The 15,324-nt window shown below is 50.1% G+C and overlaps 2 protein-coding genes across 2 annotated transcripts in view; one reads left to right on the forward strand and one right to left on the reverse strand.

The window, feature by feature from the left end:
• LOC144933891 (myosin-binding protein C, cardiac-type-like) overlaps nucleotides 1-6,953 on the reverse strand; it is a 91,651-nt gene extending 84,698 nt beyond the window's left edge. Inside the window, exon 1 of the mRNA XM_078859175.1 lies at nucleotides 6,884-6,953. Within this exon, the coding sequence (XP_078715301.1) occupies nucleotides 6,884-6,905 (22 nt within the window). The 5' untranslated portion in view covers nucleotides 6,906-6,953. The remainder of the gene's footprint in view (nucleotides 1-6,883) is intronic.
• The window catches only part of BET1L (Bet1 golgi vesicular membrane trafficking protein like), a 355,770-nt gene that overhangs the window by 149,739 nt on the left and 190,707 nt on the right, over nucleotides 1-15,324 (forward strand). The window lies entirely within an intron of this gene.

Here is a 15,324-nt window from a genome sequence, read left to right on the forward strand (position 1 = left end):
GGTATCGAGTCTTCTTGCGCCCACAGGGACAGCTGCCACTGCGAGGGAGGGTGCCCATTCGAATGTTTGCAAATGATACATGATGTAAAGTGCTGCATTGCCCCCGCCTACAGGTAGCTGCATGAAAAAGCAATTTATTATATTATTATAACATCATTATCAACAACCGCCTCTTTTGGGGTGCACTTTGCAAGCGCGCGTGCCGAGAGTGGGCGTGGTTTGCCCGTCCTTGGGGTACAATTTGTAAAAGTGCCGTGGGGCAGTTAGTGATCGACGGTGCTCATCAATGCTCCGGGCACGTGTTGCGCCTGACGGCTTCTATATTTAAACGTCCGTACTGATGCCACCCCCCCCCCCCAGCTAGAAACCGATGACCTCTGCCTCACCCCAAGGTCACCGCCCCGTGATCCTCACCCCCCACGCATGGGGCCGCAGCAGTGGAAGTTTGTCTCCATGCACATTGTCGCCTGTCCATGACGAGTAGATGGAGAACATCCCCACCACGCGCTCGAAATAGCAGGCGGGTTTCAAGAACCTACTTTCTCTACTGCCACATTCCGGCTGCTTCCCCCCCCACCAACACCCCCACCCCTCTCCCCGTCAACACGTCCGTCGTGTTTGACGGCTCCGTAAATCTCGACACGGTCCAGCAACCGCCTCGCCTCCAAAAGCGCTGCATCACGGGAAAGCATCGTTATCACCACGCCCGTTGACATCCGTGAGCCTCATATCGATCACTCGCACAGCGTGGATCATTGCAGCATCTCTGTGTTTGCCACGCAGCACTGTCGTCATTGTGCCTGTGGTCTGTGCCACACTCCGGTCGCCATCGTCGCAGCAGCGGCCTTTGGCTGCGAGCCATCGAAACAAAGACGGCGGTCACCGCATCGCGTGGCCGTTTCAGACGCGCGTCTGCGGCCGTCTGGAACGCTCTTCCCTTCCGATGTGAGGAAGTCACTGGGAGCTACGCCACTTCGAAGTCGTCTAGACTGATCAACTCATTCCTTTAGAACACGCTTTTTGTGTTCAGTTTGTTATCGTTCCCCCGCACCTCCGACTAGCGCGGTTGGTTACGTACGGTGCGAAAGAAGCTCAAATATGGCGTGGCCTAAGTAAGAGAGGACCTGCCAGAACTCCGACGAGAAGCTGGACTCGAATCCGCTGTCGAGTCCCCCGCGATCAAAAAAAAACCCAGATTCTCGGCTGTAGCGGCGAGTTGATCGTCTCAGCCCGCGTTACAAATTACCTTCAAAACGTCTCTTACCACTGCAGCCTCCTGGTCAAACTTCGCCGCACACACTCGTACGAAAGCTGACAGCGCCCACGTTCTTTGTGGTGGTGGTGGTGGTCACCCATCCGAGTGCTGACCAGCCTCGTCGCCGCTTAGCGCCCGAGATGCAACGGAGTTTGCGCGCGTCCAAGGGAAATTCGGGCATCAACATGAGCAGCTGTGATCGATCCACTGCTGGATGCAGACCTCGTCCGCAAGGCGGCGACGTCTCTCGCGGTCCAGCGAGGTGATCAGTCCGCCGAGCACTTGCACACGAGGTGCTGATTCCATCGCTCCATCTCCGCGGTCGGGAAAAAAAAAATCCACTTCCGGGACGCGTTCCATCCTTTGGCTGCCACTCCGCCACTGTTCTCCACCGTCGGACATCAACCGTCTCGAGCGACGCCTCCTCCTCCTGCCCAATCCAACTTTACTTCTCTCAAAAGTTCGGCGTTTGGGGGCCGATTCGTTGTTTCCGTTCGCGCTGCTAAAATTATGTTTCATCTTGCTCCGCTGACCACGCGTATCCCCCCTCTCCACCCCCACCAACCCATCATCTGCTAAGCCCCCCCTCCCACTCCTCAGCCCATCCACCCCCCACTAGCCACAGTTGTCGGCCTCGTTAAAGCAAAATTTAGGTTATGGGGAAACACGACCCCTGGGGGTGGAATGAAACTGGAGGCCGCGCCACTTAAGCTCCCCCGCGGCTTGAGGCTGCGTGAGGTCGAGGGATGCAAGCGTCGTCACCTCTCGCAGGCTACCGTGGGGAGGGGGGTGTGGTGTGGTCAGTGGCCCCCCGTGGGGGGGTGATCAGTGCCCCCTATTAATAACGGAGTCGCCAGCATCGCGGCGCGCGGTGACGAAAGGCGCCATACCTCGAGCGCGATCCACACCGCGTGCTTCGGCAGCCCACGTCGAGAGCCCCCCACACCCCTCCATCTCACACACCCCCCACCCCCCGTTCCATACGACGGGCTGACCTTCTAGTGACAATGCCCAGGCCACGTGGATGAACCCGGAGTTAAGGTGGTGGAGGCCTTGCTCGCCTCGCTACGTCGTGCGAGTTGGTTGGAGCGCGCCTGGCAGGACCGGTCGCAGGTGTCGAACTCGGACCCGTCGGGGTTGCCAGCGTCTCGCGCTCTCACCGCCGGGCCGCGGACCCTTCCATCACCGGCACCGCGCTAAATTGTTTATAGGCGGACGCACGGGCTTTGGAGTGACCGATGCAGACCTGTGTTGTGTATAAGCCTGTGTTGTGGATAAACCTGTGTGTTGTGTAAAGCTGTGTTGTGGATAAACTTGTGTTGTGGATGAACCTGTGTTGTGGACATATCTGTATTATGGATAAACTCGAATGCTGTTCAGAAATTAACATCATCCCGTTTAAGCTTTTAAATAACGATAAATGAGCTCCAAAAATAATTGTTTGGAATTTGTAGGGGAAAGGATGTCTACGTGTGTTTTTTACATCTTGGTGTACGAACTTTGAAAAAAGAAGAATAGGTGTTGCCCTTTCTGGCAGTCAAACACGAGTCGTGTGAAGATTCTTTTTCTACCCACGTGACTTTACCAAAAGACCCATAGAGTATGGATTCCTGCAGTCACGAAAGCTTCGAATCAACATTGTGTTAAGATGTTCAAAGACAAAATAGAAACCTTTTGCAAGGAATGAAGTCTGCATCAACCACACACGGTTCTTATCGTGAACATGCAAACAAAACATGATCCTTATTGCCAGAAAGGGTTAAAACTATTCTTATTTTTTTCATACTTTGACACTGGCAAATGATCCCATTTTGTACGAACTTTGTGTATCTGGTGGCTCTAAGGAGTGGCTGAATCTAAATATAATATATCAGATTTTTTTTGTCAATAGCTTAACGGATTTTTGCACAGCGTTGGTGTACGGTGCTTTTTTTCTGAAAGACTTTGCAGTTTTTTCCTGGATGTTTCTGTTTGCGCATAGTCACATAGTAACTTGAAGATGTTTTCTTGTTCATGTTTTTGTTTTTTGTTTGTTGCGGTTGCACCCGATTCAAGAGCCGAATGGCTCATAGGGCTATACCAAATAAATGAAACTAAATAAAAAAAAAACTGAAATATGTTCGGTTATTTTGTTGCAGAGTGCACCAAAAACGAATTCAATAGAACTCGGATAACATCAATCACCCGGTATTGCTTTGAAGCGCGCCTGGCAGGACGGGTTCCCGATGTCGAACTCGGGTTGTCGATTCAGATGCACTGGCACATGCCAACGACCCAGCGCTTTGGAGGCAAGAGTTGGCGGACCACGCAGAGATTTGTGAAGCTCCCAATCCCTTTTGCGCTGCACGGTGGCCAGTAGATGGCAGCACGGTAAGTGGGTTCGAGAACCCATCCGTGGTGACCTTCCAGTCGTCTCTCTACCCTCTCTGGCCTCCCCCTCTACGTGCTGTGATGAAGGGCCATTGCTCGAAACGTCATCTATTAGAAACTTATTTTCTTTTAAGGCCACAGTGTAATTTACGAATGTGTCGAGTTTCCGTTTTTCTTGCGTGACAATCGTCATTTTTTTTTCTTTTTATAAAAGCTCGCATTTTACGGGCACTGAACCGGTGGTGGAAATTCCACGTTCCTATGGCGGCTGCCAGCTGATACGTATAACAGCCACTGTTGACACTTGGCAACCCGTCCGGTGTTCATAGAGAATAGACCCTCACGCCGGCCGGGATGGAGCAGCACTGATCCTCCGTACGATCCCTCTACCTAGCCATCGAGTTAAAGGCTTCACTGAGTCCCAATACCTCTTTTGGGGAGGGTCTTGCCTTGGGCTAATTGATCGGTCCCCTATCGAAGACCCTGATGCGTAAGAACAAATCGAACTAACAACTCCTATCCGTTCGAAATCCCTCATTTCGATCGGATCATTGGGGTATATTACTAATAAATCGGCATTTTGCGAGCCCCACTGTTACTGTGTAGCATATTATTACGTGCCAGGGACTCTATGAGATGATAGGACAATAGTCTGAGTCCATAATTTGTAATAAGTAACGGCAAAGCAGTTATACGTGACTCACAGAATTGTGCGCAGTTGCGTATCCAGTACACGACTTCCCTGAAGGCATTCACCTTCAGCGAGCGCGATGCCGATCACACAACGCGGTTCGAATTCGACCCTCGATCGATGGCTGCGCCATCGCCGCACACGCGTCGAATAAAAAGCAAGGGACAAGTCCTTACTCACTAACAACTCCTCTATCATTTTTCATTGCTGGAGGGGTTGCCACCCCTACCTGAAAATCCTGGCATCCGCGTACGGGAGCGGATTCCTGAACCCATCTGTGTTGACATTTGAGTGTTACAACCTGGCATGCGTCGCGTGGTATTCTCCGGGTCCTCCGGTTTCCTCCCAAACTCCCATCGATGGAATTGGCCAAACGCCCGCAATGTAGCAGAGAAACCTCGTGGCAACGAGTCTTGAGACTCAGGGAGGAATGGTAAAATTACGTTTTTTTGTTTAATTACAATTATTAAACTCCAGGCATGCGAGGGGTACAGTCGGGGCATTGACCCACTTGCTGTACCGCCATACACACGCCACCTGTCAGGCCTGCAGGTTAGCAGTCTGATGCACGAGATAATCTCTCCATTACCCCCACATCTAAAGTGCTGGATTGCAACACAATTCTCATACAACCACCGCGCCGTATGCAAGGTGGAGCGGTGGCGCGGTGGTTAGCGCGCTGCTGCGCTGTGAAGTCAGCCACCTGGGTGTGAATCACCAAACACGGCTGAGGCATATATGAGCCTGACCCTGCCACCGTCAACTCGCTCTGACCAGCGTGGTAGAGCATCGGCGAAATATCCGGCAGCAGACCAACGATATAGCATCTTGTTGAAACAGCTCTCTCGCTGGTTCAGCAGTTCCACTGCTGGATTAGTTTTTTTCCGTCCGAGGACGACCGCTCGTGTTGCGATCGAAACGTCGCGATATATTTTATTTTTCATTTAGTTTTATTTTTCTACCCACGTGACTTTACCGAAAGAACCAAAGAGTATGGATTCCTGCAGTCACGAAAGCTTCCCATTAGGACGCTGTCTTTCCGACAGCCCTGTTCTTCACCTGAGGACGGCTGCTTGCGTTGTGGCCGAAACGTCTTTTATTATTTCCCATCTACGTGACTTTACCGAAAGAACCAAGAATATGAATCCCTGCAATCACGAAAGCTTTAAATAGAAACTTCAAATCAAGCCTAGACCAATTAAAGATTCAACATTATTCTAGAACTTAAACACGGACTACTCTTTGTCGCGAACCGCTGCTGGAATGAAGGTCGATCATGGGGCTGGTTTGACCATACTTCACGACGCTGGTCAATGCGGTTTGGTGAAGTGGCGAGGCCGCCACTGATTTGTTGGCCGTGAACGATAATCGCGTTCTTCTTCTTGGTTCTTTCGGTAAAGTCACGTAGAAGGGAAATCATAAAATAATAAAAATAAAACATAATAAAATACATTTCTCACGACGTTTCGGCCACAACGCAAGCAGCCGTCCGGAGGTGAAGAACATGTCTGTCGTCATTCAGACGCTGTCTTTCCGACAGACCTGTTCTTCACCTGAGGACGGCTGCTTGCGTTGTGGCCGAAACGTCGTGAGAATTGTATTTTATTATGTTTTCTTTTTATTATTTTATTATTTCCCTTCTACGTGACTTTACCGAAAGAACCAAGAAGATGAATCCCTGCAGTCACGAAAGAAGCTTTACATCGAAAGATGATCGGGTTCGTTAAAGCGCGGTGTGCCGACCACCGCTCCATTCCCACCACACCGTGCGTGATTATATAATGCGGCTCTAAATATTCCCGACAAATATAAACGCGCGTCGTTTTGTATTTTTAAACGTAACATTGTTCGCATACTTAATGGCTAGACACGTGCGCGGACAGTGCCGCTGGGTATATTGGCTGACGATGCTGAGATACCACCGTCAACACCACGACCGGCACTTGATATTTGCCCAGAGAACTGCGATACAGATGCACGTCCTGGCCTTATACACGTTAAGCAAATGAGTCGTTTCGGTAGCATTGTCGAGTTCTTTTGCATCACGTCTTCCTATCGGGATGCTCATTTTAAATCTGCAATGCATTCGTTGTATTACTATTATTGCTTTGCAGGTGATGAGTAACCTCAGGTTTAAGTCCGTCAGCTTGTTACGTGAGCCTTCAAGGACCGACTCTCTTGCAACAGTAATCGATGAAGCAAGCAGGCCAAGCCGGGATTTGTTTTTTTTTTGGGGTGAACGTATCACGAGTCGGACACACCGAGACACGCCGCTGATATCGTTCAACCAGGCGATGATCTCAGCGTATCGATCAGCGGCGCTGTAAATGGTTTCGACGTTTCGAAGTCTCATTGCCCGGACCCGTTGAAACGCTCGATTGATTCTACACAGTCAACTGTGGTTGTCCGATGGGATGGACGGATGGATATACTGGGCCCCGCCATAGAAATGTGGAACTTCCACCACTGGCTCAGAGCTGCAAACGGGAGATGAGTACCAAATGCGTCACGACGCGCGTTACTTTCGAGAACGAACTGGGAGTCGAACTTGTGTGCGAGCCACTCACCGGCTTTTTTTGGCTCGGGCATGTTGCTGCGGTGATGACCTCGGGAACAGAGACAGCGCCTCCGCGGTGGTCCGTAGAGAGAATTCTGACCGCTCGGAGCCTCGCGCCCAGTGATTTATAATGGCTCTGCTACCCACCCCCTCTCCCCGTCCTAGCAACCTCTCCTCCTCCCCCCATTCCCTCTTGGTCGCTCTCCAGAGACCTCGACCACCCCTCTCTACCACCCAGCGACCACCCCACACCACCACCCCCACACCACCACCCCCACACCACCACCCCCACACCACTCACGTCGTGCCTCCAGATCCCACAGCCAGCAGCCCACTTAGATGAATAGGTCGCCTTTATTTAAAGGCACAGATAGATGATCCGGTGTCTCGCAGGTCGAGACTAAACAACGAATGGCAGCCAAAGTCGGAAGAAGAAGAAGAACACGCCAGCGTGTGTGCAGGCGCTGGATTGAATGCTGTCGTCGCGAGACTCTGAGACGTGGCAATGGCTTCGGGAGGCCTTCATCCAGCAGTGGATGGATCGTGGCTGATGATGATGATGGGATAGGAGGGAACCTGTGGCACGCTCACTGCGTTGAGAACCCGGCGGACCTAAAGTCGCTTCCCGGCCACGGCTGATATCAGTCGGAGCGAGTGATGTTCTAAAGCGCCCTTCATCATCAACCCATCGCTGACACGCGCGGTGAAGTATGGTCAAAGAACACCCGTAACTGACACGATGATTTGTGGGATCCTCGATCCGGCAGTGGATTGTACATCAAGAGCCGTGCATTGGTATGCCATTCACTGTATGTAAATGGCCATGTCCGATGCGCACCTTAACTTAAATACGTTTAAAATTAAAGGTGGAAATCACAGGAGTGGAGATCGTGGTCACTCCACCCCAACTCTGAACCATATCTTAAACCACTCTCGTCTGCATTCCTTCATCGGAAGCGGAGGATGGCCATCTCGACCACACGAACTCTCTCTCCTGATCAGCAGACTTCAGCATTGACATGTAGCTCCTGAACTTACCGCCATTCATGGGGCAAGAAAAGAATGGAATTTTCACGTGAAGTCGTATTGTCAATCTACTGCTGGATGAGAGCATCCACAGTATGCACAGGACTTTGGTAAAAAAAAAGATGTTTAACCATTCTTCACTACTCCGGTTATTGTTATTTTTTTAACAGAAATATTTGTTATAAAACAAAAGTGAACTTTTGTTGAGAATAAAAGTTAACGTTTCGTTGTTTATTAAACAGAGGTCCGTAATCGGGGAACGCGATCCACTTACAGATAAACGTTGGCCAGAAACAATTCAAAACATTCACTGTGTTGTAGTAATGATTCGGAATATTAACAATGATAACGAAGACAGGCGTGAGGTTATTATGAAAGGGTGAGGGAGAGCGATTCAATTAGTCAATTAACACATCAAAGAGCGGACGCGTTCCAGAATGCGAGCAATTCCAAACGGAGAAAATGAATGAATGATAGAGGGCCCAAGGCAATGTAGTGCGATGTAGTTAACGCAGAGGGTGGAGCGGTGGCGAAGTGGTTTGCGCACTGCACTATGAATCCGATGACCTGAGTTCGATTCCTTTACCACGGAAAACTGCAGTGTGTATTCATGCACGTGTCGAGTGTGTGTGTTTGTCTTTGTGTACGTGTAGTGGGGAGCGGTAGTGTAGCGGTTAGCGCGCTGCGCGATGAACCCGGCGATCCGGGTTCGATTCACGTTCACTGAACCGATCCTGAGCCTCCCCTAGGTCGACCAAGCCTCAAATGAGTACCTGGTGCGGTGTGTAAACATCGCCACTGGGGAGACAAAGGCGGTCGGACGTGGTGCTGGCCACCCACCCCCTCGTGTATCGTTCCAGCCTTCATAGATGCTCGCTAACACCACTTGCCCCTGTTAAGACTATATGGGGGATCTTTGTCTTTGTATGTACGTGTGGAGGGTCGAGTGTGTGTGTATGCACGTATGCACGTGTGTAAGTGTGTATGTATTTGACGCCCGGAATGCTAATCCAAATGAAGACTGAGTGCGTGTGTACGTATCTATGACATGTGACGTAGAGAGCGCTGATTGCAATTAATATAGAGATCATGTGTCTATGTGTGTACGTGTGTGTACGTGTGTGTGTGCATGTAGTGGTGAGCGCGATCTAACCATAATACAGGTTGTTTTTGGGTTAGATCGCGCAAATAAAGGTATTTTTGTAAGATCGCGTACATATTTACGTCTCCCTTGTGGCGATGTTTACATCAATATGTACGTAAACATTTACGTAAACGTTAACGTAAACATTTACGTAAACATTGACGCGATCTAACCCAACAGACCTGCTTTATGGATGATATTAGTCACGGAAGCCGCCTCGTGCTGCTACTGCTGCTACTGCTGCTGCTACTGCTGCTACTGCTGCTACTGCTGCTGCTACTGCTACTGCTGCTACTGCTGCTGCTACTGCTGCTACTGCTGCTGCTGCTACTGCTGCTGCTACTGCTGCTGCTACTGCTGCTACTGCTGCTGCTGCTACTGCTGCGGCTGCTACTGCTGCTGCTGCTGCTGCTACTGCTGCTACTGCTGCTGCTGCTGCTACTGCTGCTGCTACTGCTGCTGCTGCTACTGCTGCTGCTACTGCTGCTGCTACTGCTGCGGCTGCTACTGCTGCTGCTACTGCTGCTGCTACTGCTGCTACTGCTGCTGCTACTGCTACTGCTGCTGCTACTGCTGCTGCTGCTACTGCTACTGCTGCTACTGCTGCTGTGTTAAAGTGATGTGGATGCAGCTCAGCAGCGTCGGGGGGTCTGAGCCCCCCAACCCGTTCTCCTCCTTCCCCCCCCCGCAAAATTAAAGTCCCAAACAATGCCGAAAGAACAACACCGGGCGAGAGCCAGAGCAGAAGGCATTGCCACTCACGTCGCGCCTTCAGATGGCTACGTGTACGGTGCGAAAGAAGTCCAACGTGCACACGTGCGTTCTGATTAGCGTTTAAGATTTTTGTTTTATTTTAAACAATGACATACCTGTCAACCACTTATATCACTGCTGCCTACCTTATTACAGACCAATGCAGACCTTATTGGTCACTCCGTGCCTCTTATACATCTCAACGTTCATCATACAAAGTCCCATCACGAAGGAGAAACGCAAACAAAATAAACAAAACACAATTTTTTCCCGTATCGAAACGGCTGTACGCCGTATGGACCTGCAAACTCAATTTCCCTGTACAAGATTTCGAGTTCAAATCGTATGGGTTGACACAGTATGCAAATCATATATTGTGCCCCCCACTTTGAGATTGTATAGCACCCCCTTTTAAAAGAAGGTATCTGCGAGGCTAATAGCTGTTGGGTGTTTGGGCTGCAGCCAGGGCCGGATTAAGATGTTGTAGGCCCCTGGGCTACAGGTAGTGTGAGAGCCCCCCCCCCCCGCCCCCCCAGGTAATATTTTCAAAGTTAAAGAAAAAATAACATTGTATTTTTACAAGGCCAACAACAAATAAAATTCAGCATTCGCAAACGAAATAACTTTTCAATTCAACTCTGGAGGCCCTACAGCTGACGGAGCGCCCTGGGCTTGCAGCCCCTAGAGCCCCCCGTGCCTTAATCCGTCCCTGGCTGCAACTGGCTTTATTTAAACAATGGCAAGGGCCGACAAGACGGACACACGCGCCTGCAGTCTGCGTGGCCTTTCTCAAGCGCGTTTTCTTGAGAGCGCCTCTCTATTAATAGGCGCTCGCTAACCACTCCGGCAGTCTAAATGCGTTGCCTTTTGTCTCCGCGCGAGCGAGTTCCATTACGAAGCCACCCGAGTTCGATCCCAGGCTCGCGGGCCGCCGGCGACGTTTGTCCGAACCGGTCCTGGCCCCCCACCCCACCTCACCCCCCCCCTAGGTTGACTCAGCCTCGAATGAGCGGCGTGTAAACATCGCAACTGGGGAGACAGAAGCGGCCCGGCGTGGATGGTGGCCACCCACCCCCTCGCGTGCCGTGCCGGCCTTCATAGGTGCTACTCGCTAACAGCACTTGCCCCAACAGTCTGTTAAGGCTACACGGGGGATCTTTGTCTTTGCTCGTGTTGGAGAGCGGTGGCGCGGTGGTTAGGGCACTGCGTTACCAACAAGGCCACCAAACTCCAGTTCGATTTCCACTCGGTGACGAATATTCGAAATGGTTCTGGCCTTTCTCTAGGTCGACTCAGCCTGAAATGAGTACCTGGTGCAGTGTGTAAGCGTTGTTCCTGGGGAGACAAAGGTGGTCAGGCGTGGTGCTGGCCACCCACCCTTGGTGTAGCGTGCCGACATTGATAGGTGCTCGCGAACAACACTTGCCCCAAAAGTATATTAAGGCTATACGGGGGATATTTGCCTTTGTACGTGTGTACGTGTGTATGGGGAGCGGTGGCGCAGTGGTTATCGGAATGCACTGCTCACCCGAGTTGGAATCTCAGCTCTGGCTATCAACGTCAGTGGCGAGTGGTAGACTCGGTACCTGGTGCGGTGTATACACATTAAGCACTGGGGAGACAAATGCGTCCGGGCGTTGTGTTGGCCACAAGACCTCGGCGCTTGAAGTGAGTTCTCGTGGATTGAAAAAGTGCTTGTCTTTTATTGGTGGAAATTGCACATTCGTACGACGGGGCCGAGTATATCCAGAGGACAACCACTGTCAAAGTGGTCATCTTTAGAGGGATTAATTGGCGGAGTCATCCTCTCCCAGCCGGCGATTTGAACTCGTAACCTCCCGATTGCGAGCCGCTGTCTCTACCGCAGAGCCATGCGCACATCTTCATCCGCAATAACGTGTCAAATAAAAGTGCCAGCAATAAAGGCGATGATAAACCATTGCCTTTATTGCTGCATCCGCGCCAAACAACATTTGGACACGTGTGCCGACGACACTGAACCATCAACAGCAGTTCCTGAAGACCGCGCTAAAGGCTGAGCGCGTTCTGCAAACTCCACCAGCAGTTATCGAAGAACTGCACCGTGGAAAGTCCATCATCGACTCTTGAAGAACTGCATCGTTCGATAAACGCTGAGCGCAACGGGCAACAACCCATCAATGGTTCCTGTCGATCCTCTGGGTGCACAAAGGCTTGAGTGCATTAAGCAAAAGCCACCAGCAGTTCCTGAAGAACTGCACAAATGCACAAAAGGCCGAGTGCATAGTGCAACAAAACACTAACGTTTCCTGAAGAATTGCATTATGCGCAAAATGCTGAGTGAATTTTCGTTGCACGCGTGCCTGCGTCGTGTGTCAAACTCCAACCCTGCGCTGTGATTTATAGCTTCCTTTTTTTGCCCTTTACGATGACGGGGGAGGAGGCGGTGGTTTGTTTGATGGTCTTCGTAACGTCCCGATTTGGCTGTGCAGTATTGGCACGCCGCCACGTGTTGCTCGCTGTTGCGAGATGCACGGGACGGGTGACGAAGGGAGCCGCGTGGTTCGTGCAGCTTGCGGCATGAGCAGCATTATCGGCAGCAGCGGCGGCAGCAGCAGCGGCGGCAGCAGCAGCAGCAGCGGCGGCAGCAACAGCGGCAGCGGCAGCGGCAGCAGCAGCAACAGCAGTAGCGGCAGCAATAGCAGCGGCAGCAGCGGCAACAGCAGCAGCGGCAGCAGCAACAGCAACAGCAGCAGCGGCAGCAGAAACAGCAGCAGCGGCAGCAGCAACACGCGGATTCGTGAACACGTTCCCGGCTCTGGCGCCTGTGCGCGTCTATGTGCGCCCACGCTCGCTCGCTCACTCACTCGAGTGTATAAATAGCCACGTGTAAATCCACGTGTCCTCTGCAGCGAAAGTCCTTTGTTCTGGGGGTATTGTGTTTTTTTAAACCGATGTCTCTCGCCCAGTACAATTTGTTTTATTGTCTTACGTAAACGAAGTGAGTGAGAGGTGTTTGTATTTTTTTTAGACGTGTCACTGTATGTGTGTGTGTCTACGTGTGTCACTGTGTGTGTGTGTCACTGTGTCACTGTGTGTGTGTCTACGTGTGTTACTGTGTGTGTGTCTACGTGTGTCACTGTGTGTGTGTCTACGTGTGTTACTGTGTGTGTGTCTACGTGTGTCACTGTGTGTGTGTCTACGTGTGTCACTGTGTGTGTGTCTACGTGTGTTACTGTGTGTGTCTACGTGTGTCACTGTGTGTGTGTCTACGTGTGTTACTGTGTGTGTGTCTCCGTGTGTCACTGTGTGTGTGTCTACGTGTGTCACTGTGTGTGTGTCTCCGTGTGTCACTGTGTGTGTGTCTACGTGTGTTACTGTGTGTGTGTCTCCGTGTGTCACTGTGTGTGTGTCTCCGTGTGTCTCCGTGTGCTCACGGGCACCTTAGACTTGGATTAAAAAAACGATCAAGTTGTACAATTAAAGGATAAATTTAAACGTTAAATGAGGTGTACGTTAAAGTATGTATATACAGTACATGTAGTGCAAATTGAGATGTTCACTCAGAGATACTTTGGATAATATTTTGGAAGAAGTTATCCCAGTTTTGCGATTTAAAAAAACTCGCTAAGAAATAAAATTGAATCATGTTTTTTTACACAAATTTACAAACGAGAAAATGTGAAGTCTATTTAGAGGAAAATAACGCGGAATGAGGCTACACTGCCTTTTACAAATAACAAAAGCAATAATACGAATGTACTTCTTATGTTTTTGTATATCGACTGACGGGCAACTCATGCGGTGTCGGTCTTGGTCTTGGGAGGAGACTCAGCAATCTAAATCAGGCTTCCAGTTTTCTTTGGTTCTTTCGGTAAAGTCACGTAGATAGAAATTTTTTTTTAAATTAAACCCACGACGTTTCGATAGCAACACAAGACTCTCCTGAAATCACACTTAACATTGACGGAAAAAAATGTCTACATCTGACTGGGAACATGTAGATATATGTACTCTTAGTTTTTTCGGTAAAGTCACGTAGGTAAAAAATGAAATTAAAATTAATAATAATAAAATAATAATAAAAATCACGACGTTTCGGAGGCAACACAAGTCTCCGTCATCAAGTCTCCGTCATCACCTGATGACGGAGCTTTAAACTACTATTGTCATTGTAGTGCGTATTTAATGTGGCGCTGCACTCTGATGTTGTAGGAGAAAACATTTATTAAAAAGTCTATTTAATTAAGTAGAACGTGTTGTCTATACTTATTTAAAGTTGCGCATTTTTACGTGACGTCACATTTCTCAACCCCCCCGCCCGCTCGTCACACATCGTCACAAATATCTAACCCCCCCCCCCCCTCCTAGGTGCGTGACGTCATTTATGGACGGCCCCATATATATTTCGGGAGTGTGAAGCGGTGACCAGGGGAGCGCAGGCGTAAATGATGGCAATGCCCATCATGTCAGTACGCCGTGGAGGGGGGTGGGGTGGGGGGCACGCGTGTCCCGCGTGTTATTTCAAACGCACGGTCGTCGCAGAATGCACCACGTCCGAAATGTTTTCGAGTGACCTCTGATCCACATGGTGAGGAGGGCGACGATTATCCGCCCACCCTGGTGCAACGAATCACCTCCGTCGCGATATTTTTGATTCGCCAAGCTGGAATTGATCCAAATTGATCACAGGACCGAATTTACGGGTGTTTTATTTTTGTGTGCGTTGCGTGTGTTGTGTGTGCACGTTTATTGATTTATTTGTTCGATTTACACGAAACAAAAAAAACACCCCCCCCCCACCCCCCGGACGGCTGCTTGGACTCAGAGCCAGGAATGTCGGCAGTGTCAGCGCAGCGCTGTGACCCCGCCCCTTCCTCAGCCAGCCGGCCACGGTGTTGGAAAGAGCTTCATGGAACATCGGATTTCTCGAGGATAAATAAAGGTTCTGATTCTGCGATGGATGAAACGTTCCGCGTGCGGGATCTCAGCGGTCCGCGGCTTTCTACCTCGCGACCTCGATGCAACCATCGCGACATCGTCACACGCGTGAAGAGCGTCAGTATAATTACAATCATCGCCATAACGAGTAACACCAACATGACCACCATAACCCCTACCATCATCATCATCATTACCATCACCCTATTAAAATCAGGACTATCATCATGATAACGAGTAACACCAACATGACCACCATAACCCCTACCATCATCATCATTACCCTCACCCTATTGAAATCAGGACTATTATCATGATAACGAGTAACACCAACATGACCACCATAACCCCTACCATCATCATCATTACCATCACCCTATTAAAATCAGGACTATCATCATGATAACGAGTAACACCAACATGACCACCATAACCCCTACCATCATCATCATTACCATCACCCTATTAAAATCAGGACTATCATCATGATAACGAGTAACACCAACATGACCACCATAACCCCTACCATCATCATCATTACCATCACCATATTAAAATCAGGACTATCATCACGATAACGAGTAACACCAACATAATCACCATAACCC

Source organism: Lampetra fluviatilis, chromosome 8 (assembly GCF_964198595.1).
Source record: "Lampetra fluviatilis chromosome 8, kcLamFluv1.1, whole genome shotgun sequence".
NCBI classification, from domain to species: domain Eukaryota; kingdom Metazoa; phylum Chordata; class Hyperoartia; order Petromyzontiformes; family Petromyzontidae; genus Lampetra; species Lampetra fluviatilis.